General features: G+C 42.6%; 4 protein-coding genes across 12 annotated transcripts; all 4 read left to right on the top strand.

Annotated features, from left to right (window-relative positions):
* Positions 1–1,628: 1,628 nt before the first annotated feature.
* On the top strand, positions 1,629–6,186 carry LOC143339658 (leukocyte elastase inhibitor-like). Of its 4 annotated transcripts, none has more exons than XR_013079343.1 (9): positions 1,629–1,692; positions 2,230–2,413; positions 2,701–2,841; positions 3,080–3,197; positions 3,625–3,767; positions 4,183–4,428; positions 4,508–4,688; positions 5,368–5,977; positions 6,063–6,186. XR_013079343.1 is itself a non-coding variant. In XM_076761007.1 (9 exons), exons 2-9 carry the CDS (start codon positions 2,237–2,239, stop codon positions 5,595–5,597), a joined length of 1,158 nt encoding a protein of 385 aa, XP_076617122.1. In that variant the 5' UTR covers positions 1,629–1,692; positions 2,230–2,236; the 3' UTR covers positions 5,598–6,186. The 4 variants fall into 4 exon arrangements, 3 of the variants coding, with proteins under 3 accessions (XP_076617122.1, XP_076617120.1, XP_076617121.1); XM_076761007.1 differs by having other exon boundaries at positions 4,183–4,260; positions 4,339–4,428; positions 5,368–6,186; XM_076761005.1 differs by having other exon boundaries at positions 5,368–6,186.
* Positions 1,639–17,473, top strand: LOC143339657 (leukocyte elastase inhibitor-like). Of its 6 annotated transcripts, none has more exons than XM_076761000.1 (10): positions 1,639–1,692; positions 8,123–8,304; positions 13,393–13,488; positions 14,442–14,582; positions 14,865–14,982; positions 15,380–15,522; positions 15,720–15,797; positions 16,011–16,100; positions 16,214–16,394; positions 16,523–17,473. In XM_076761000.1, exons 2-10 carry the CDS (start codon positions 8,128–8,130, stop codon positions 16,747–16,749), a joined length of 1,251 nt encoding a protein of 416 aa, XP_076617115.1. In that variant the 5' UTR covers positions 1,639–1,692; positions 8,123–8,127; the 3' UTR covers positions 16,750–17,473. The 6 variants fall into 6 exon arrangements, with proteins under 6 accessions (XP_076617115.1, XP_076617117.1, XP_076617112.1 ...); XM_076761002.1 differs by having other exon boundaries at positions 1,640–1,688; XM_076760997.1 differs by lacking the exon at positions 1,639–1,692 and adding an exon at positions 7,200–7,338.
* LOC143339655 (zinc finger BED domain-containing protein 4-like) lies at positions 9,010–12,024 on the top strand. The gene is made up of 2 exons (XM_076760995.1): positions 9,010–10,777; positions 10,934–12,024. Exons 1-2 carry the CDS (start codon positions 9,188–9,190, stop codon positions 11,204–11,206), a joined length of 1,863 nt encoding a protein of 620 aa, XP_076617110.1. The 5' UTR covers positions 9,010–9,187; the 3' UTR covers positions 11,207–12,024.
* An 854-nt stretch (positions 17,474–18,327) lies between the features above and the next one.
* Positions 18,328–21,584, top strand: pigm (phosphatidylinositol glycan anchor biosynthesis, class M). Its single transcript, XM_076761614.1, has 8 exons — positions 18,328–18,735; positions 18,982–19,155; positions 19,307–19,427; positions 19,520–19,763; positions 20,236–20,339; positions 20,556–20,710; positions 21,045–21,146; positions 21,348–21,584. Exons 1-8 carry the CDS (start codon positions 18,565–18,567, stop codon positions 21,513–21,515), a joined length of 1,239 nt encoding a protein of 412 aa, XP_076617729.1. The 5' UTR covers positions 18,328–18,564; the 3' UTR covers positions 21,516–21,584.
* The last annotated feature ends 1,265 nt before the right edge of the window (positions 21,585–22,849 follow it).

Raw genomic sequence — 22,849 nt, forward strand, 5'->3', positions numbered from 1 at the left:
GGAGATAGTTAGACCGTGGAAACAAGGTAGTAATAATTTGGTATTTTTGAAGAAAGGAGAAGTTATCTTTGCAAGTACCTGCGTGGTTCAGCAGCCTGCTGGGAATCAAAAGTGAAGTTTGGTGAACGTGAGCGTGGTCGATGATTAATGAAGAGCACGCTCCTGAGATTGCTGCACTCGCGGTGGAGCGAGCACGTGCAGGATTGAGGAGCGCTCAGAGCGCGGAGTGAAGGGATCAGATCATTTGCTGCTGTTAAGACACTAATTACCACTAATCAAAAAAGGTTAAACCTAACAAGCCTTTTTAAAAAAGAAAAAAAAATGATAAAGCCAATATAATTAAGGTTTTAAATTTTTCCTTCCTCGATTGTGGAATCGATCTGCGTTATATTACATAGAACAACCAATCATCTCTTTTGAAATCAACATTTAATTATCTTTTTGGATGTTAATGTTCCAAGAAGAAATTGAACTTATCAGACAAAGGAATTAACAGCTCTCCCCTCCTTTCTTTGTATCTCTGGCTACACAATATGGCATCACCATCCCCTTTGGCCGCAACATCCTTAATTTCACCTGTGACAATGTTGGAAACACACACAACCAATGTGAAGTCATGCCGGTCTGGCACAGTATTTTCTGGCATCACGACAAAGAAACTATTTTGCTTACAGTCACAAAACCTGTCTGTATTTGTGTAACCTGGTTAAAAATACCATATGTAAGTATGTAAGTTAGGTTGAAAAAGATGTTTCATTAAAGATTAAAAAGTGCTGTGGAGTAAATAACTAAAAAGGTGCTGATGTAAAGATATCAGTATGTTGAGTAAACGTTTATTTTATTCTGAAGAGTGTTTTATTTTGAAGGTAATGGCAGGGAAAGAAAGTGGTGTGTGGATGTGTGTCGCTTGACTGGCAACGTGTAAGAGAAGTCCGTGAAAAATATATAGTTGGTGTTTTGGGGCTGTTGAACTCGTGCCTGAACATGAGCATCGCCTCAGGCCTGCAACAAGGGGAAATTAGTGAACTAATTGCCATCTTGTGACTGTGTGTATGTAAGTTTCGTGAGTGTGGGCCGCTGGTATTTTATTTTATTTTAAATGAAGGAAAAAAGGGATAATTGAATCTTGCATTCTATTTGTTTTATGAGAAAATAATAATAATAATAAAAAAAAAGAGTTTACGGTTCTTATCACTGATTCCAGTGTGTGTTTTGGTTATTTCATTCATTAAAAAAGCACTTGAGCTTAAATAACTGATGAAATGATTGTTACAGTCCATCTATTTACAGTTAATTTGCAGTGATTAAAAGACTCAAGACACCTAAAAAAAAAAAAAAACTTAAAGGGTAAAAGAGAACAAATTACATTGCCGGTCTATTATTTGTTATGTATTATTTTACTTCAGTTAAAGAACTCAGGGCCCTTCTCTGATATATCAGGAGATAGGTGTGCTACATTTGTTAATACAGTTGTAATTGCCGTAGTGTGCGCTAGCCTTAGAAGAAGAAAGAAGCGAATAAAAGCTTGTTGTGCTCACGGCTTCCGTACAATGACATGAAAATGCGGAGCTCATATAACAAGGTTTTTGGGCGTGTCAGCTTGTAAATAATGAAACCGATGCTTCCAACAGAAGTCTTCCTGCGACAGAGAGGCTCCTGATCACTTGAGGACAAGGAGGAAACTGTGTGTGAGTAAGTAGAGGATGAGTTTCACTCAGTTTCTCACGGCAGAATAATGTTTGCTTTGTTGACAGTCGGTGTAGCAGCACTCGCGTCATCCAGACTATCAGCTCATTAGTTCTTAAAAGTTGGCTTTTACAGGCATTGACTGATGATCTGACGTTGTCAAAGAGTAGAGTATATCTCAAAGACAGCACATGTAATTTTAAGTATAATGTATAGTGTATATATATATAGTATATAATGTATAGCTTAATTAATTGTTAATACGTGTACAATCTGCCGGTAAATTTGCAAACCTGCGCTAAGGATGCATCTTATTTCTCCTCCTAGATGACTAATGATATCAATCATTACTCTGTGTTGTTATTATCAGTAAGGTTAGGGCAAAAAACTGTACCGAATTACTGCTTGGTCTTTTTAATATTTGCTGAAATAAAGAATTTGAAGTCAACTTTTAATGATCTTTTTGGATGTTAGTGTTCCGAGAAGAAATTGAACTTGTCAGACAAAGGAATTAACAGCTCTTCCCTCCTTTCTTTGTATCAGACGCAATATGGCATCACCATCGCCTCTATCCAAAGCCAACACCGCCTTCTCTCTGGCTCTGTTCAGAAAGCTGACCGATGACAACAAGACCGCAAATGTCTTCTTCTCCCCCTTTAGCATCTCTTCAGCCCTGGCTATGGCGATGCTGGGGGCCAGAGGCAACACCGCCGCACAGATGTTGGAGGTGCAACACGCACAGGACCTACACAGACTTTGAAAACAAGTGTTGGTGCTCATACACATTCATGGCTTGACGCTGAATTCAGCATCAACATTTTAAGTCCCAATGGAAATAATGCACTTGTTTCAAACAAGGGCAAGCATGCTCCTGCTATAGCATTAGTAAGCATGAAACCCTGACAGTAACCTTAACTGCAGAGCATTTCTATAAGTGTAATATTAAAGTGTATATTCACTTGTTCCTGATTGAGTATATTTTCCTTGAACACCAGTTGTCTGCTGTGTCCACAGTGCCTGAAAATCCAGGACTGTCAGGATGATGTCCATGTTAGCTTTACCCGACTGCTGAGCGAGCTCAACCAGCCAGACACTCCGTATGCCCTCTGTCTTGCCAACAGACTGTACGGGGAGCAGTCCTACCAGTTTGTTGAGGTGTGTGTGAGTGTGTGTGTGTGTGTGTGTGTGTGTCTGTGTCTGTGTGTGCAACTGTATCTTCATGGGTGTGATTACATGTGTTAGGCTTGAGTGAATGAGCGATGCAGATAGGAATATTAAACGCCATGGGTGAGTGAGTGAACAGCAGGCAAGCATGCAAGGAAGTAAAGAAACAAACTGAAAGCATCAATGTGATGAATTCATATGGGTGAGTCCAGACATGTTGTGGTTCCAGGATTTCTTTACACAAACCAGGAAACACTACAGTGCAGAGCTGGAGACTTTGGATTTCATAACCAGGTCTAAGCAAGCAAGGGTCAACATCAACAGCTGGGTGGAGAAGCAGACACAAGGTGCATCACACACACGAATACCCCCCATCAGTTTTTTTCATTAGCCCCTACAGACTGCATGCAGTCATGATGACGAAATGTTGAGGTGAGCTCCATCTGCCTTTTAATCAAAAAAAAAGTATGTGCTGGTGACTCCCCTCTTCAGATGTTACTAATGGAAACCCTCTTGTCCAAAAAATGTTTAAGAACCTGCTATTTTAAATGTCTATTTATGCTGTTTCTCTTTAATCTCTTCTGCGTACCTGTATGATACATGTAAGTCACATGGTAAGCAGCCTGGGTCATTTGCATCAGGTATCTATGTTTTTGGAGGACACAGCTAATGAGCGTTGTTTTTCTTCAGATAATCTTGATTTTGGGATGGAAGCTTTGTGCTCTCTGTGGCATTGATACTACTGGTTCCATGTGGTTTTAACACTGTCAACAGGTAAAATTAAGGATGTTGTGGCCAAAGGCATGGTGCACCATTTGACCAAGCTGGTGTTGGTCAATGCCATCTACTTCAAAGGCACCTGGAATGAACCATTCCTGAATGTTCGCACACATGATGCTGAGTTTAGAGTCAACAAGGTAAAGCTGCACATAGAAAGCACTCAGTGAACGCTGACTGTATGGTAGAATATACAGTAACTAAGGTCTAATAGCTGGATATGAAGTGGATTACTTCACCAATTCAATTACTAACCTTGAAAGGGATTTTTTTCAATGTCACATTCTATCATGTATGTTAAAGTCCTAAAAAGAGTCTGTGAATTCTTCATCAGGGTCATGGCTGCAGAAAATGCTACAAATCTGAAACAAAACACTAAAAATCTGTTTTAGGACATGTTGGTACCTCATGTTCGTCTTGCCTCTAACACTAACTCAGCCTGCACACAGCAAAAATAAAGCAACGCTGGCATCCACTTTGAGGTGTCACTCAACCTGAGCCTGTTTTAGTGTTTTCTCAGTTATAAAAGAGTGCTTCTTCTGTTTGTTCTCTCAGAATGACACAAAGCCAGTGGAGATGATGAGACACAAAACGCACTTTCCTCTTGCCTTCGTTCCTGAGGCCAACTGTCAGGTAATTATTAAGCAACTGATCAGTCAGTCAATATGGCCAGAGACCAGTATAAACTGTGTTTGCTGTCATGTTGGGCAGGTCCTGGAGATGCCTTACAAAGGAAAAGAACTCAGCATGCTCATCTTTCTACCCAAGGAGATAGAGGACGATACAACAGGTCTAGAGAAGGTAGGGGACACACACGCACACACACGCTTTGAATATGCTCCCTGACACATGGAATTGTTGATGTTTTATCCACCCCCAGCTGGAGAAGCAGCTGACCTATGAGAAATTTGTGGAGTGGACTCATCCAGACATGATGACTGAAGTTGAGGTGGACGTGAGGCTGCCTCGATTCAAGATGGAGGAGAATTATGACCTGAAGAATGTCCTGAAAAGCATGGGCATGATGGATGCTTTCGATGAGTTTAAGAGCGACTTCTCCGGTGAGACTGATCGAGCACATCAGATACAGTGACTGTAATGTCGACAGTGAAACTAACTAATGTTATAAAAAGCAATGAAAACTACTCCACCTTGACCAGTCACAACAATACAATGTTATGCTTTGATACATCTGTATTATCTACTAATAATGGCCACCAGCATTCCTCAGCAGAACGGTTACTTTCACTTCGATACGTTAAGTATGTTGACTTAAAGTGCTTGTTTGCCTTCTGTCGGATTTTGAATGACGGGCCTCTACTTGCATTGCTCCTTCGAGATGAATGATTGTACTTCGCCTACCTACCAAAAGCTTGTTTGGATGTTGGATGTCATTTCCCCTTGCATCCCTGTCACAGAGGTGTCTGAACCAGCTGTACTGGTTGATGCTGGTAACTTCCTTCATCATCCAGCAGGTGGTTCTTGGGTTGCTCTAGGGGCAATAATCAGCCTCAGCTCTCTGGGGCGTTTTAATAGTTTTGACTGTTTTGGAAATAGGCCCTGAGAATGTTGTAGTTAGGAGAAGCTATACTGACAAATACGCTCGGTCTCCACTGGTGATCCAAAACACAAAGGTAGCATGCATATTGATTATTGTGTACAGTGTAAAGCATCATGGCTAAACACACGACAGAGCACATATTTGATTTACAAATGTCTTTCTCTTGTCCTCTTGGACAGGCATGTCTGAGACTAAAGGCCTGATAATTTCAGAAGTCGCCCACAAGGCTTTCGTGGAGGTGAATGAAGAGGGCACTGAAGCTGCTGCTGCCACCTCTGTGTACATGGAGCTCCTGGGTTACAATTCCCGTTTAGCATACTTCATCGCCGACCACCCCTTCCTCTTCTTCATCCGACATAACACCACCATGAGTGTTCTCTTTGCCGGCCGGTTCTGCTCCCCTGTGTGAGCACTGCGCCCTGTACAGCTGTGTGACCCAGCTGGTTCCATTCAATGCAGTTACAGGAAAAGTTTTTAGGCCGTCGTGTCACTGCTCTGGAGTGTGTGCATAGCACCTCTGCATTGCCTTAGCTATGAGGCACATTTCCCCGCTGAGTTGAATCCAAATTCCCATCCCATGTTTTCAAGACCACAATTTTGGCAGAAAGCCTTAAAGTGAAAACTGTGGATAAGCTCACCGCACCCTTGCATTAACACCCAGAACTACAAAGCTGAAAGTATCCCACTTGTTACCCGGTCTGTTGCTTGCAGGTGTGGTTTTGCTGATTCTTATAAATACTTTTCCTGATGATTATGTGTATTTTGGAAAGAATCTTTGCTTGGACTTGAGTAGAAACTGTGTCAAACACTCTGACATGTTGAACTGTTGCACCTATACATCATCATGAGTACAATGCTTTGAAATGTAACTGAGTATATTGAGCATAGAGTATAATACAGAAGATTTTGTCAGCTAATGCATTCAAAGTGCTGCAACAGTATGTATTTTTCTTGTACAGATGGAATAAAGTCACAGTTGAAAACACTGTGTGCATGTTTTTGTTTAATTTTACTACTCCTTGTGTTACAGTACATTTTGTGCTGAATTCCCTCAGACTTCATGCTGCGGCCAGCCAACATATCCTCAGGTTGGAACCAATTAGGCCAGGAGGCCAGTAGAGGGAGCCGGTGATTGCACTTAATCCTCTTGGATTTGTAAGAGTGCTTCAGGTCATGTGTTTGGAAGTTGAGAAAAAATGGATTGAAGCAAGACAGAAAACATTCAAACACCTTCTCTGGAGCTGGGTCTTCATCCACAGTGGAAATCTGATAAAGGCGGGAACTGGAGTGTACTGAATGTACAGTATATAACAAGGTTACGTTAAGAACATATTTTGAGACTTGATGAAAGAAGAGGGTACAAGAGCATCAGCAGGCTAATGAACATAAGACCAAATACAGTTGCAGCAGTGGTTAGGAGATATTGGAAGAACCATAGTACAAATAACAGAAGGTGCAGTGGCCGTCCTTGAAGAGTGACACCATGCACATTTCTCTATGTAACCTTGCATTGAAAAACAGTCAGACAAGTGCACCTGACTTGGTGCAATTTAGCCAACACCTATAATCTGTGGAAATGCCAGTAAATCTTTCACATCAGACAGCATGAAAATGGCTCTTAATTATATACTTTATTTACTCTGGCTGCAAATATGATAAAAGGTGTATCTTATTAGACCTTAGTTACTATGTATATTATACCAGACTGACATTTTGTCAGTCAGTGTTCACTGAGTGTTTCCTTTGTGCAGTTTCACCCTGTTGACTGTGAAGTCATGCCACAGAAACCAGAGAGGCAAACATTTTAAATGTTTGAAAATAAAAAAAATAAAAAAAAACAGGTCTGGGACAGTATTTTCTGGCATCACAACAAAGAAATTATTTTGCTTACAGCCACAAAACCTGTCTGTATTTGTTAATAGAGTTTAAATTACCGTTGTGTGCGCTAGCCTTAGAAGAAGAAAAAAAAAGCGAGTCAGAGCTTATTGTTTCCATTCGGCTTCCGTATAATGACATATGAGAATGCGGAAGCTCATGTGACAAGGTTTTTGGGCGTGTCAGCTTGTAAATAATAAAACTGATGCTTCCACCAGAAGTTTTCCTCCGCCAGAAGGGCTCCTGATCACTTGAGGACAACGAGCGAAATCTGTGTGAGTAAGTAGAGGATGAGTTTCACTCAGTTTCTCACGGCAGAATAATGTTTGCTTTGTTGACAGTCGGTGTAGCAGCACTCGCGTCATCCAGACTATCAGCTCACTGGTTCTTAAATCAGTTTTACCTGACAGGTTTATCGAAACAGGTATTGTGCTGCGGGTGAGAAGTTGGCTTTTACAGGCATTGACTAATGATCTGACGTCCATTTAGTAGAGAATATCTCAGAGACAGCACATGTAATTGTAAGTACAATGGAATATATAGCTTCTTAGTTGAGCGCAAGAAGTTTTTTCCTGTTGCAGTCCAAGTGACATTAACCCTTTCAGGTGTTTCTTTGACAATATTTCATTGAAAAATCTGGCAGTTTAATACTCTCTTGGAATGTATGATGTTTTCTTAATACGTGTGCAGTCTGCCGGTAAATTTACAAACCGGCACTAAGGATGCATCTTATTTCTCCTCCTAGATGACTAATGATATCACTCATTACTCTGTGTTGTTATTATCAGTAAGGTTAGGGCAAAACCTGTACTGAATTACTGCTTGGTCTTTTTAATACTTGCCGAACTCAATACAGAGTCTTACTGCTTTGGAAGTAGTCTCAGTACATCATCAGGTATTTCTATTCAGAAACAATCAGTGGAATGGTGAATTCACTTTTCAGTGGAGTTTGGGCCAAGAGTGAGATTCTGATCAGATAAAAAGATGAAAGTGTTATTTCAATGTAATACTAATTATTATTAATCCAGTCATTAGCTCTCTGCCCTCCCTTCTTTGCAGACACAATGGCATCATCAACCCCCCTCTGCAAGGCCAACACCACCTTCTCTCTGGCTCTGTTCAGAAAGCTGAGCGATGACGACAAGACCGCAAATATCTTCTACTCCCCTTTCAGCATCTCTTCGGCCCTGGCTATGGTGATGCTGGGGAGCGGAGGAAACACGGCCACACAGATGTCAGAGGTACAGTGTGCACGCACTGAACCTCACACACACACGAACTGTCAGTGTAAAAATGACCCGATTAACACCTGGTCCAGCCTGATTTTTTGAAGCTTATAATCTTACTTTTTTTAAGGTGTGAGGTTCAGTTTCATAGAACTGAAGGGCAGAGTGAAATACCCCAGGCCCCCATTCAGTATGAATCACCAGTTTTTTCTTGCAGCATCAGCAAAAATGACAAAGATCCCACCCATCAGGCTCTGACCAGGTTTTATCAGGGGCGGCTCTGCGCTGTGTTACGATAGGAACATAATACATAATATGGAAGTGTAAAGGCAATAAAGATCTAGGTGAAATAATCCGTGCACCTTATCAGTTCCCACTGTGTGCACCCTCTTAAGAAACATGAGGATTATTACCTGAACGTTTGACAGTGTCTGGGACAAAATTGGTGTTTTATACGTCATGTGGTGCCTTTCATGAGAGTTTATTGTTCAGAAGAAGAAGCTGTGACACAACCTACTTGGACTTAATTGTTTCTTGTGTATCAAGGCTGTAAAAGGGTGTCAAGGGTTTATTGCCGTTTCAAAGATGAGTCTGTGATACACTTACTGTTTCTGCTGCACCAGCAGCATCACCAAGACTAAAATCTAACTGATTTATTTAGAGATGTCCGATATTATCGGCCCATATTCATTATCGGCCGATAATAGCTTAAAATTTTAATATCGGTATCGGATTTTTTAATGCCTCAAAACCCCGATAAAATAATGCTTGCGTTTCACCCAAATAGTGCCTATTGGCTCCTGAAACGTTTGTCTGCGCAAATTTGATGACATCATCAAGCTGCGCCCACAAACACTAGTTGCTGCAGTGACAAACTTTCTCGCTGGCAAGTTGCAACATGTCAGTGGTTTGGAATTATTTTCAAGTGTCTCCGTCGGACGTTAAAGTTGCTATTTGCAATGAATGCAAAGCTTCAGTTATGCGAGGTGGGACCAAGATTTCTGCCTTCGGTACATCTAATTTAATCTCCCACCTCAGGATAAACCATGCAGAGAGTTACGAGAGATTTGTGCAGCAAAGCAATGAAAAGAAACAGAGCCCGGCGGGACAGAAACAAACGACTCAGATGCAGATGACGCTCAAAGAGTCCAACGAGAAAAGACAGAAATACGCCAAGGACCACCCCAGGGCAAAAGCCATCAATAGGAAAATAATCGAATGTATTGCACTGGATAACCAGCCATTCTCAATCGTACAAGACACCGGATTCACTAAACTTGTGGAGTTCCTCGAGCCACGCTTCACCATGCCCAGCCGCAGGTATTTAACAGACGTTTGTTTGCCCGAGTTGCACAGAGTTGTTTACAGCCACGTCGAGAAGTTAATAGCTGAGGCTGTATCAATTAGCTTCACAACAGATATATGGTCTTCCAGCGTTAGCCAGGTTAGCATGTTGAGCTTGACTGCTCAATGGCTAGACAACGACTTTGTGTTGAAGAAGTCTGTGCTTCATTCCCAAGAGTGCCGCGGCTCTCACACGGCAGAAGCAATCGCATCGGCCTTTGAAGGCATGTTTGAAACGTGGAAAATCCCCAAAGAAATTGTGCACGTAGTTGTCCGAGACAACGCGCGTAACATAGCTAAAGCTGCGTCGGAGTTTGGTGTCCCAAGTCTGCCCTGCATGGCACATACTTTGCAGCTCGCTGTGAATGGAGGTGCCCTGTCTCAGCGCAGTATTGCAGATGCTCTGGCCGTGGGGAGGCGAGTGGTGGGACACTTTAAGCATTCGCCACTTGCTTACAGTCGTTTTGAAGACATACAAAAAGAACTCAAAATGCCAGTGAAAAAACTGCAACAAGACGTCTCCACCAGGTGGAATTCCACCTATTATATGATGCAGAGCCTGGTGGAGCAAAAGAGGGCTTTAAGTGCATATGCTGCTGATCATGAACTACCCACAACATTGACAGCATCTCATTGGGGCATTATGGAGAAGGTCGTCAACCTCCTGCAACCCTTTGAGCAGCTAACCAGGGCCATCAGCTCTGCAGAGGCCACTGCTGCAGATGTCATTCCTGGTGTGGTGTCACTGACACGACTGCTTGCCAAGACCGATGAATCAGACAAAGGTGTGCAAACAGCCAAACATACCCTATTGGAAGCTGTCCGCAAACGATTTGATGGTGTGCAAACCGAACCTCTCTATGCAATTGCAACCATGGTTGACGCTCGCTACAAAGACCGTTATTTTGACCCGGATAAGAAGGAGGGAGCACGGAATATGCTGCTGAAAGTTGTCGACGAAATCGCCAGTGTGGGCTGTGATCAGCAAGAAGAGGCTGCTGGTGCCAGTGCAGGTGATCCAGGCCAGGAGGACCAGTACCACCCACCTAAGAAGGCCCGAGCTGGGAGTCTGTTGGACATGTATGAAGAAATTATCACAGAGAATGATGTCACCAATCCCACTACAGGCGACTTGGCATTGCAGGTGAGTACATGATAAATTTTGTCAGCAGATTTGTTGAATGCTTCACATGAAAATGAAATAAACAGACACTTGTAGTGCTTTGAATAAAACATTTAAATTGTTCTGTTTTTGTGTTTGTTTTTTTTTTTTTTCTTTTCCCTTTTAATTTTCATTTAGGTTCATGCATACCTGGGAGAAGCCACCATCCCCAAGACGGCATGCCCTTTCAAGTACTGGAGCTCCACCCAGATCCGCTTCCCTGCACTTGCCCAAGTTGCACGCAAGTACCTCACTGCACCCTGTACCAGCATAGACAGTGAGCGGCTGTTCAGCGCTGTCTCCCATGTCATAGACGAAAAGAGAAATCGCATACACTGCGACAATGCTGAGATGCTTATTTTCATTCAGAAAAATCTACCTCTCACATATATGGACAAGGGAAAAAATTAGACCAGTCATATAGGCGAGACAGCATCAGTCTTTTAGTCTCATTTGTTGCACTTTAAAGGAGGGTTATGTTTACTAGTCTGGACTGAAGCTATTTTTTGTGCCTTTCTTGTTTTATTTGCACATGTTGTTACTTATTGAAAGAACAGGGTGGATTGAGCCCATTGTATGTTTTCTATTTTATTTACGAAGGGCAGGCAGTCTTTTAGCCCTGTTCATTGCACTTATACTAAGGAGGGTTTTATTTACTACTCCAGAAGGTTTGGACTCAAATGTTGTGCTTTCTTTGTTTTTATTGCACACTACCTTAAGGTTGCATATCTTTGTTGTTGCTCATGTAGAGCAGTGCTGATTGAGCCCAGTTTATAACTTCAATGTTTGTACAGAATTAGCCCAAGTAATGGGCTAGGGACACAGGCAGCTTACACCTTTTTAAATGTTTTTTTTGGTACTTCACTTGCCTGAAGTATTTTTTTTGTAGCTTAAACAAATGTGCAGTTTACAAAATTGTACAGTTTATTTTGCACATTGTTATTGACTCATATTTGTGCATTCATTCAATTAAGGTGATTACGTTGTGGTTAAAGATGCAGTTCATGATACGTCCAACCAACGCAGGCTCATTTATCATAGAAAAAAAGCAATGTCATATACTATGCCTGTTATTTTAGTTGATTTAAGATGCAGATATGCTGCACATAACTGTTCAGGTAAAATCAATGTTTTATTTGTGAACTCAAATTTGCTCTATTTGTTCTGAGCATAGAGATTCTCAGGGAATTACAAAAAGAAAAATAAACATGGCACTTTTTCCCTAAATGAAGTTGAAGTATTTCTTATTTTGCACAATGTTAACATTTGGAAAGTCTTGTTCCATTCAAGAATATATCCAGTGGTGTATTAAAATTAAGCATGTTGTGTTAGTTCCACAACAGGAGATATGTGATGTTACCTAAATTAGTTTTGAGTAAAAAATAACCCATATATCGGTATCGGCTGATATCGGTATCGGAAATTGAGAGTTGGACAATATCGGCATATCGGTTATCGGCAAAAAAGCCAATATCGGACATCCCTAGATTTATTGTATTTTTTTGACGAGTCAGTCCGAGTGACCCTGCCTGTTTCATTGTGGTGATGCAACTGTGTGTGAATGCCTTTGTGAGTAACAGAGGGCACGCACTCTCACACACTCTCTGTTACTCACAAAGTCATGAATGCATGCAAACATGCATGAAAGAGGGCAGAGGTGACAGTAACATATAGCTGCTGTGGGGATTTTTTAGCAACCATGTACCAGAAAATCCAGTTGTGTGAACTGTTTTCCTCTAACTTGTTCATTAACCAGCCACTCTACAAATATCACAGTCTGTTGATGGAAATTAGAAATGTGTGGGTCAGCAATGACATCACCTGGTTTCGTGGGAACAAACATATTGGTCAGCCACTTCAGTCTTTTGCACTTTACTAAACAATGGAGGGCTATAACTTCTTTTTATCATGCTGTAAAATGCAGCGACGAAATTCCTGTGTAAAACATTATATTCTACATAAATCAGATACATGCTATAGACATTTTTTGCCGTCAGTATTAAGAACCTGAGCAATACAGATTTAAATCATCACTGGTTTATAAAGCAACTGCTTCAGTTTTCTCCTCGCTTGTGGCTTTGCTCCAGCTGGATCCAGCACCTCTCCAAGGCACACAAATGGGTTTGGGAAAGTATTTAAGAGCCACTTAGCATCAGCCAAAAAGCTTGTGTTTGCCAGCCTTAATAGGTTAAAGTGCCAGTAACTCGCTCAGGGTGTGGTGAGTTCACCCTGACAGCAATGTTAGGTGCGGTTACTCTTCAGCACTTCTATTCACAACATGACAGAGAGTGAGTGCCGTGACTGAAGATGCCAATGCCATGACTCTCTTTAATTGTCCAGTCAGTATTCAGCATATGCATGTGGGAAAGTTACGTGCTTTCACAGGTGAATGCTTTCAGTTTGAAGATGGTGTTTGTAACTGTGTAACTACAAACTATGCCTCAATTTTGATGCATCTTCCCAGTCGAAGGTTAAGCTACTGCGCAAGGCCTGCAGAATACGACTCAACCCACATGTCACTGCTCGGATGACACGCTGCACACCCAGAGACACGTGATTTCTAACTTAACATTGAACGCTATCAATTGCACCTCTAGGTCCTCTGCTTCACTGAGGCAGAGAAGCCGCGGCATGCGGGGGAGATGCAGCTACAGCAGCAGGTCCAGTCCACACTGCCACTGCATCTGCTGAAGGTGGTAACAATTCGACAGTACGGCAGCCATAAACTAACTTAGGGGCCTTTTACTAACTGTGCTGGCGGTGTCCCGTGGTGAGGGGGGGTCCGTGGAGACAAAGGGCCAGAGGTCCCAGAGAGAATTTCACACTTGTTTTCACTCTGCTTTGCTTGCTGATGTCCAATCTGCTGCTGGGCTGAACTGAGTATGGAGAAAACAGCAATGCATGGGAGCAGCCCCGGTTATATGCTGTTTATTGGATGCTTAGTGTGTGTGTGTGTGTGTGTGTGTGTCTAACCGCTGAAAATCCTGGAGTAGCACATAATACATGGGAATGCAGTCCTGGCTTTTCTTTTTATCTCTTATGAGCAGCTGCCAGAAACCGCAGTGTGTTTGCACTGAACTGTCAAAGGTTTGACATTTTGACAAGACACTAATTAAGCTGTTTCCTCTTCTATATATATATATTATACAAGGACATTACTCTGATAACACTCTTGGATGTGGATAATACTGTCTGTGGAACAAGAAACATCCTGAATTGTTATTCAAAAGATGGACATTTGTTTTTGAAGGTGACCATGTGAATAACAGCATGGTGGAGGGATGGCATGTGTCTTCATGTGAATGTTTGTGGACAGGCTGGAAAGCTTGGGCAGCCATGGGTTCTTTAAAGTTGCTGTTAAAGGTGGTGTCCTCTTCTTTTTCCCATGCTGTTTTTATTGTATTTTTTTTATGTTGAGTTTGCCACATTTTTCACTCTGTGTTGTGCATGGACATTGACAAGGCAAGATGACCACCAGGCCACTCTAATACACGAGAGCCTGGTCTGCATCTTGCTCAGTGCATCCTTGTGATGAGGCTGTACTTGTATATTTGACAGTATTGAAAGTACAAAAGACAAACCCAGTGCTGCACAGATGAAACGACAGAGAACATTACCCTGTAACAGCTGTCCTCTTTGTCCACAGTGCCTGAAAACCCGGGAATGTCAGGATGACGTCCACGTTAGCTTTTCCCAACTGCTGACTGAGCTCAACAAGCCAGATGCGCCGTATGCCCTCAGTGTTGCCAACAGACTGTACGGGGAGCAGTCCTACCAGTTTGTTGAGGTGTGTGTATTTCAGCATGTGTGTATGTGTCCTCATGAGTGGGTGTGGTTCTCTTCACGTATTGTCAGGCTGGAGTGAATGAGAGGCACGGACAGGAATGTTTGAGCTGTGTAAGAAGGAATGAGGTGTGGGGAGTGGACAGCAGGCTAGTGTACAAGCAAGGAACATACTCGCTGTGAAAATGCTGATCTGGCTGTAATAACATTTAATGCCACTGAGTTAACCGAAGAGATGCTTTTGTTTGGGTGATCAGAATCAGTAAATGTGTTGTGACGCTTCCAGGATTTCTTAGGAGACACCAGGAAGCACTACAAGGCAGAGCTGGAGCCTGTGGACTTCATAACCAGCGCAGAGGTGGCAAGGCTCAACATCAACAACTGGGTGGAGAAGCAGACACAAGGTGCTTTATACACCCTGTCAATCATCACTCACGACCCGCTAGAAGTGTGTGTCAGCGCCTGTATCTGCAGAGACCCTGCCCTCTGCCTGTATTTCTTATCTTGCTGTGTGCGTGATGTTTCTGGGCGTCAACCTTTGGCCAGTGGGTTGGCAGCCCCCAGCCAATAACAGCTCGCAGGCTGTGAGGGCGCCACGTCGCAATCACTCATGCAAGAGGAAGTCACAATGTTGTTGAATGTTGTGTCTCCAAACCGATGAATCCTACTCAGTCTGACTTTAAGGCAGAAAGATCGCATGTTGATGCAGTAAACAGTCCATTGATTCGTTCATTTCTAGGACTATTTCCAGCTTCCAGTCGCATGACATGGCTTCACATATGTGTCAATTGTGTCTACCAGGTAAAATTAAGGAAGTGCTGACCCAGGGTGTGGTGGACAGCTTGACCAGGCTGGTGCTGGTCAATGCCATCTACTTCAAAGGCAGCTGGAACAAGCGGTTTCAGGAGAGCGCCACACGTGATGCTCAGTTCAGAGTCAACCAGGTAACACTGCTCAGAGACAACGTTCAATGGACTAACGCCGACTGAAATGCCTCCATGCATTAAGAGGCTTTTAAGCCGTACTGTAGGAAAGAAACAGATCGAAACAGGGACCACACCCTGCCGTACTCACACATCACTGCAGGGAGGTGGAGACTCCAGATGGGGTTCATTTTCTCTTTTGTGTTTGCTGTTTTCAGAATGACAGCAAGCCAGTGAAGATGATGCACCAGAAAAGTAAATTCCCTTTAACCTACATCCCTGAAGCCAACTGCCAGGTAATCAAGCACTTCATGTACGTCTGTCAGCGTGTCAGCCAGCTGTTCACTGACCAGGCAACAACTGGTTAAAGCGATGAGACTTTTTTTGTCTATAACTATGAAACTACATGTTTGCTGCATGTAATCTCATAAGCCATTGTGTTTATATGCAAACTGTCTCCAGACCAGTTTATGTCTTGGCTGTAATGCTTGAAACCCTCTGCTGGACAGATCCTAGAGATGCCGTACAAAGGAAACGATCTCAGCATGCTCATCTTTCTACCCAATCAAATAGAGGACAGTACAACAGGTCTGGAGAAGGTAGGACCCCCCCCCCCCCACACACACACACACACACACACATGTACACACACACTTGCGCACATAAAGAAAGAAACAGGCAAACTAATAACTGATTTTTCATCCACCCCCAGCTGGAGCAGATGCTGACCTATGAAAACTTTGTGGAGTGGACTCGTCCAGACATGATGAATGAAATTGAGGTGCAGGTGGGTCTGCCACGGTTCAAGATGGAGGAGAAGTACGACATGAAGAATGTCCTCATCAGCATGGGCATGGTGGATGCCTTCGACATAGCAAGGAGTGACTTCTCTGGTAGGACATGGGCCTGGATCATGTCAGACATGCTCATGAAAATTTGAAGAGCAGGCTCTCGAAACCTGCAGCAACAAGTCAGGCCTTATGTTAACTTAAGATACTCTCTCCTTCTCCTCTGCTGACAGGCATGTCTCCCGCCAACGACTTGGTACTGTCCAAAGTCGTCCACAAGGCTTTCGTGGAGGTCAACGAGGAGGGAACTGAGGCCGCCGCTGCCACCGCTGCTGTCATGATGCTGCGCTGTGCCTTCCGTCCAGCCACCTTCGTCGCAGACCACCCCTTCCTCTTCTTCATCCGGCACAACCCCTCCATGAGCATTCTCTTTGCCGGTCGGTACTGCTCTCCCGTTTAGAGCAGTGTTCCTCAACTGGAGGGGGGGTTACATTACACCTACCACTGCAGCAGCATTAACATCACCGCTGTAGAGTTCCCTATAGCTGATCACACCCTGAGCTCCCGTCCTACATGTTCTCCACCAGCGTGATGACTACAAACTGTGGTGTTGGATTTTCTAAACTGTGGCTTCTCCTCTTCATCACTTCTTGTACTCGTGATTCTGTGTTTATCCTTCTTGAACATTAAGTTCTTGCACTTTTTATGTTTGGCCCATAATCTCATCCTTAGGATCTGGTTTACGTCATGTCTGTAATGCATGTCTGGCCCTGTTTGCTGCACCCTCACACCCTAACCTTGTTTATCTATACCATTAATGTCTGGATTATCTTATCCTATACTTTGCACCCTTTGAAAGAGTTTGCCTTTATCACGGTGTCTGTCATCAGCCACCAGCACAGACGTCAGCTGCACCTTTATATCATGTGATGGTTGCAAGAGTCTCTGCACTTTTTATCTTTTTGTATTTTCAGTTAACCAAAGAGAAAAATGTGATGAAATGTCAGAAAGATACGTCTCTGGGGATTATTACAGTTATAATCGAGCAAAGCGCAGTTATATGTAATTGCAGCATTATGCATATAATGAATGTAGACTGTAGAGAACGAGAGCTTACATGAATTGAATTGCTTATTTTTGTGGATCCTTATACTTTTACTGGAATAAATGTGTGTGGTTTGCAGATATTGTCTTTTATTGACATTTCCTCAGATCTTGTCATCTGTGATCAAATGGATTAGGTGCAGTTTGATCGATCACTGGGGAAGTGTTAATACTGCTGCTGCTACTTCATTTGTTTGTTTATGAGAAGTCAAAGTCAAAGTCACTTTTATTTGTCAATTTCTTCACATGTACTTAACATACAAAGGAATTGAAATTGCGTTTCGCACTTTCCCGGCATAGACAAGACAACAGTAGGTGCAGAAGCACGACAGGACAACAAGACAACAGGACAAAAAAAGAAAAGAATCTAAACCCTAGGTAATATTAAATAAATAAGTAAGAAGTCTTTAACATCATATTACTGACTGTTAATGTTTAACCTAAACTCAGAGGTATATTACAGCAGCTGCTTTCTTTTCTACAGGCCTTTCTTTGCTAAGAGCAGAAGAGTAATACATGTTATTAAAAGAAAAAAAAAAGGACTAGAGTTGTTACACTATTCAAACCTGAAGGTGTGATAATAATCTAAATGTTTACAGGATTATGCACCTGCAATTGTCATGTCTGACCAGTGTAGAATCTGCCTGCAGAGCATTTTGCAGGTAGAAATGTGGGAAGAAACAATGCAGGCTTGCTGTCTTGGATGCTCAGGGTTGAATAGCAGGTATAGTAGGAATATATGCTGTGTAGCAGAGTATGGGAATGATTTGTCGATGTCAGTAGTAAACTAAGGGATCCCATCCGGCATGTCAGTAAATGCTTTTTCACGGTGAGGACTTAATGACAGTCTTACTCCAGCACAGTAGGTGGCGGTAATGCGTCTCTATGCTGGTGCCCTGAGTAGAGGTCAAAAAAGAAGAAAATGTTAGGAAACACACTTCCGGATAACTTCCTAGTTGTCATATTTGAAGGGTGGTTATTCGAAGACGAATCGCTTATTAACGAAACGCGACGGTAACATTACTAGAAAACCTCTGTATGTTAAAAGAAAGCTGAAATGGCAGCGGAGAAACGGACAGAGAGCCTAACGTGTCTCAGCTTAAAGACGACAAACTAGCAAACTTAGCTTCCAGTGCTGCGTGCCAATCTGTTTTCCCCTGCTTGGTAAGTGATGGAGAGGCTGATAACCAAGCTGACAGAAAAACAAGTCCTTTTCACGGCTTCTGTCGCTATACGACTGGCATTGGTCGCTTATGGAGACTACCAGGACAGGACGATGGCGGTGAAGTACACCGACATTGACTACCATGTGTTCACGGACGCTGCGAGATTCATTAGCGAGGTAACAGCAGCCTTATAACACCTCTGACTGGAGGAAAGCAGCCAGATACAGTATCAGGTGTCTAAGTAAGGTTATATTTACTAATATAATGCATGTAGTACACTTAAGTACACTTAAATTAATTAAATTTAGTAAGTAAGGGGCCATTCTGCATAATGAGTACTCTCATTTTTGATGTTTTAACCACGCGTTATTGCTACTGCTAATTCTTGTGTACTGTACTACATCATTTTAACCTGTGCGCAGGGCGGGTCCCCGTACAACAGGTCGACGTACCGCTACACCCCTCTCCTGGCCTGGATGCTCACCCCTAACATCTATGTCAGCATGGTGTCCGGCAAGATCCTCTTCATTGTGTGTGATGTGCTGTCAGGACTGCTCATCTACAGAATCCTCCGCCTGAGAGGTCTGAGCTGTGAGGTATGATAATGGACTTACTATCTATATGAAGGCTGACTTTGGATGCTAGTATCTCGTTCATTTTGTTGTGTAAAGCAGTTTAGAGGCTTCTTGAAAATGCACCATGCAGATAAAAGTTGTGTTTTGTTGGGTGGGGGGGATTTATGTTCAGACTGCACGTCGTGCTTGTTCTCTGTGGCTCCTCAACCCGCTGCCCATGGGAGTATCCAGCCGAGGGAATGCTGAGTCAATCCTGGCCGCCCTGGTTTTGGGGACATTACTCTGTATGGAAGGTATGTTTTTTCTCTGTAAAATAATATAGATAATGCTAATATTGTAATGTAATGTAGATACAAAGCCCCTCTTTTGACCTTTTTTCCTGCAGCCCGGCATATGATGTGGGCAGCCATACTCTATGGTCTGTCAGTGCATATGAAGATCTACCCCATTACATACGCTCTGCCCATTGCTCTGACCCTGCGTACCCCAGAGGCCGGATCAGAGGGGGACAAAACAAGGTGGAGGAGCTTCATCAGATTTATTGGGAGCTTCCTCAACCGAGAGCTGTTCTTCTTTGCGAGTGTGGCTGGAGGAGTCTTCTGTATGCTCACAGTGCTCTTCTATTACATGTGAGATGAACAAAGAAATTACATACAGTAAAAGTATTAATCACTGTTTAGGCCAATCCAGCTTGTTCTGTGCCTGGAGTAAGATTTCTCCTTAATGAAGACATGTCTGTGCTCTGCTGTTCAAGTAGAAAAAGTACAGTGAACTTAGAATTATTCCGATGCTAACAAAAGATATGGATATTCATCATTGATATAAATAAGCTGAAAAACTGATGTCCAATTGTGAACACGATGTCTGTTATTTTGGAGCAGTGAAATCTGGTTCTTTGAATGAAGTTAAGTACTTTGTTTGACTGTTTGAAATATATTAATACTCTGCTTTCCTGAAGTCTCCCGATGAAAAACATGAAGAGGTGCTTGAAATGCCTGATTGAAGTGTTTTTTGATTTGACTTGATATTAGCCTCTCCACATCAGTCCTTATCTGAAGAAGCACGCTAACTGTTCATGTGACTCCTCTCCTGTATGGTCAGGTACGGTTGGGAGTTCCTTCATGAGACCTACTTGTACCATCTGACCAGAAGGGACATCAGACACAACTTCTCTCCATACTTCTATATGCTCTACCTCACTGCAGGTATTCACCCATCCGGCCATTTATAGCCTCCTCATGTGACATCTTTGTCAAAGTTCTAGCTCATGAGCAGATTTACATTGCTGCTGGTCATCAGCAACAAATTGCTTAATTATTAAATCAGATTTTAAGTATTTGTCTTTCTCCTCTGTGTGAACTTAAAGAGGGTGATGCAGCTCTCTGAAGACGCTCAGATTCTTTTGTTGTGTGTTGCTGCAGACAGCAGGTGGAGCCAGTGGCTTGGCCTGGCAGCATTCCTGCCTCAGCTCATCCTGCTGTTGGTGGCGTCATGGGCCTTTCACTCTGACCTGGCCTTCTGCTGTTTCCTGCACACTGCCATCTTTGTGTCTTTCAACAAAGTTTGCACTTCCCAGGTATGGAAAGCAGTCTAAGTAGAGAAGCCATAATTTTTCGGTGTTTACTCTCTCTACAGTTTTAGTTTTCAGTTGGATATCATTAGTATCATTAGTGTTACTTCTTAGTGTTGTTTGTGAAAAAGGGAGATTGAGTCGAACCAGTTTAGGTATAGAACTGGCTCCCCTCCCCTCGTGTGTGTGTGTTTGTTTCATCCTCCAGCAGCTACCCTCCACCCACAGTCTCTGTGAATATTAATGTAATGCACAGTGTCATGTGTATGATAGAGTGATCTAGCTGACCTAGCTCACACCCCTCACACATTTAACAGTGTTGCTTGTTATCCTTTTGTAGTACTTCCTGTGGTACCTGTGTTTACTCCCTCTGGTTATCCCTCACCTGAGTCTGTCACTAAAACGGGGAGTGGGACTGCTGCTCCTCTGGTTTGCTGGACAGGTAATTATATTTTAATGACTGTAGACTGAAGCAGTAGATTCATCGATGCCTTCCAGACACTGTTGAGCGCTGTCACTGTCTCCTGTTCACCTGTAGAGATTCTTATTTGAAGATCAACTGAACTTGTTTTGCAATGTCTTGAATAAAGTAACTAAAATTGACCTTGGTTTGAAGAAACTACCATTTTCTCTCCACTATCAGGGTATCTGGTTGTGCCCAGCCTACTTCCTGGAGTTTGAAGGCTACAACACCTTCCTGTTGATCTGGCTCGCAGGGTTGCTGTTCTTGATCATCAACTCCTCCATCTTGATTCAGGTTGTTGCCCATTACAAACCAACACAAACTCCACAGAGACTGAAGGTTGAGTGACATTCAGTAATTTTACGTGAAGATGATGAACTATGGATGGATGGATGAAAATAAAGTGTGCGTTTTGTTAAAGCTCAGTCTCCCTCCTACTTTCTCACATGTAACCGAAATCATTTTTGCACAAAGCAGATTCATAGTTTCATTTCCTGTTTGACAAAGCCACATTTGGATCTTCAGTCTCTCTGAGTTAAACCCACTGATTAAATGCTGTTCACCGCAGGCCAAAGCACTCACTGTAAATCCTCAGTGAGTCACATAGGTTGAAACTTTGAAATCTGTTCCACCTGTGAGCACGCCACACGAATGTTTTCCATTTGTCCGTTTGCTGTCAGGGGCACCGTGCCGTAGATCAGAGATGACGCACAGTCCACCCATTTTGTTCGGCATTGTCGAGGACGGGAAGCACTTTCTCATTCCAGGGCTAGAAATGGTCAAATCAAATGTGGGCATCATTCAGCCCTCAGTCTGTCTTATTTTCATGTTGGGCTCACTTCCAAAAGCATTGGATGCACCATTCAGATCTGACACGAGAAAGTCCAAGAAACTAAACAATTTCATGTGAGTGACCTGACCAGTCTGAAGAAAGCCTGGCCTCCACTTTAGTCTAGTGAATTGGGAATGTTTTCATAGTTTGGAGAAAAACACTGTGAGGTATTCTGCTTACTGCTCTGGCAAATCAATCACATGATGCCGATGAATCACCATGAAGAAATGCCAGTTGAGTTTAACACTGACTGATTCAAAGAGATGCTCTTTGTCTGTGCCTCTAGGTGCTGACAGCCATGGCAAAAGATTTCTGTATTTATAATAGGAAAGATAGGTCAACATTTTCAAGATGCCGGATGTTGCTTTGTTAATATAATCATACAGGAATCCAATAATGTCAAATGTTTGTACATAAAAAACATTTGAATAGTTTAAACAGCTTGTGGACTTTCTGTTGTTGCACACCACAGTTTGTCAAACACACGGACACATATTCAAGACACGTTGCAGATTCTAGTGATGAGTAAGGGGGAAGAAAATGTTGGTAATTGGGCAAAGGCATGCTTGTGGGTTGGGTTGAAGTTTGGATTAAACTGTTTTCTGTTTTTACCCGTCACACACTCTGTGACTCATCACACTGGTTCAATAATAAATACAATGAAATGGAAACTAAAAGCTTTGTGAGTGGAGTGGAAAAGTAACAGAAGTATTAAATATTAATGTTTGGTCACAGTGTGACCAAATGAATGTTAATTACTTAAACTAGATAAACTAGATTGTGATTATTGATCAGGATATTCTCTACTGTCCAGATAGAGAATCATGTTATTCCGTAGCAGCTGCTTCCA

Source organism: Chaetodon auriga, chromosome 21 (genome assembly GCF_051107435.1).
Source record: "Chaetodon auriga isolate fChaAug3 chromosome 21, fChaAug3.hap1, whole genome shotgun sequence".
NCBI classification, from domain to species: Eukaryota; Metazoa; Chordata; class Actinopteri; order Chaetodontiformes; family Chaetodontidae; genus Chaetodon; species Chaetodon auriga.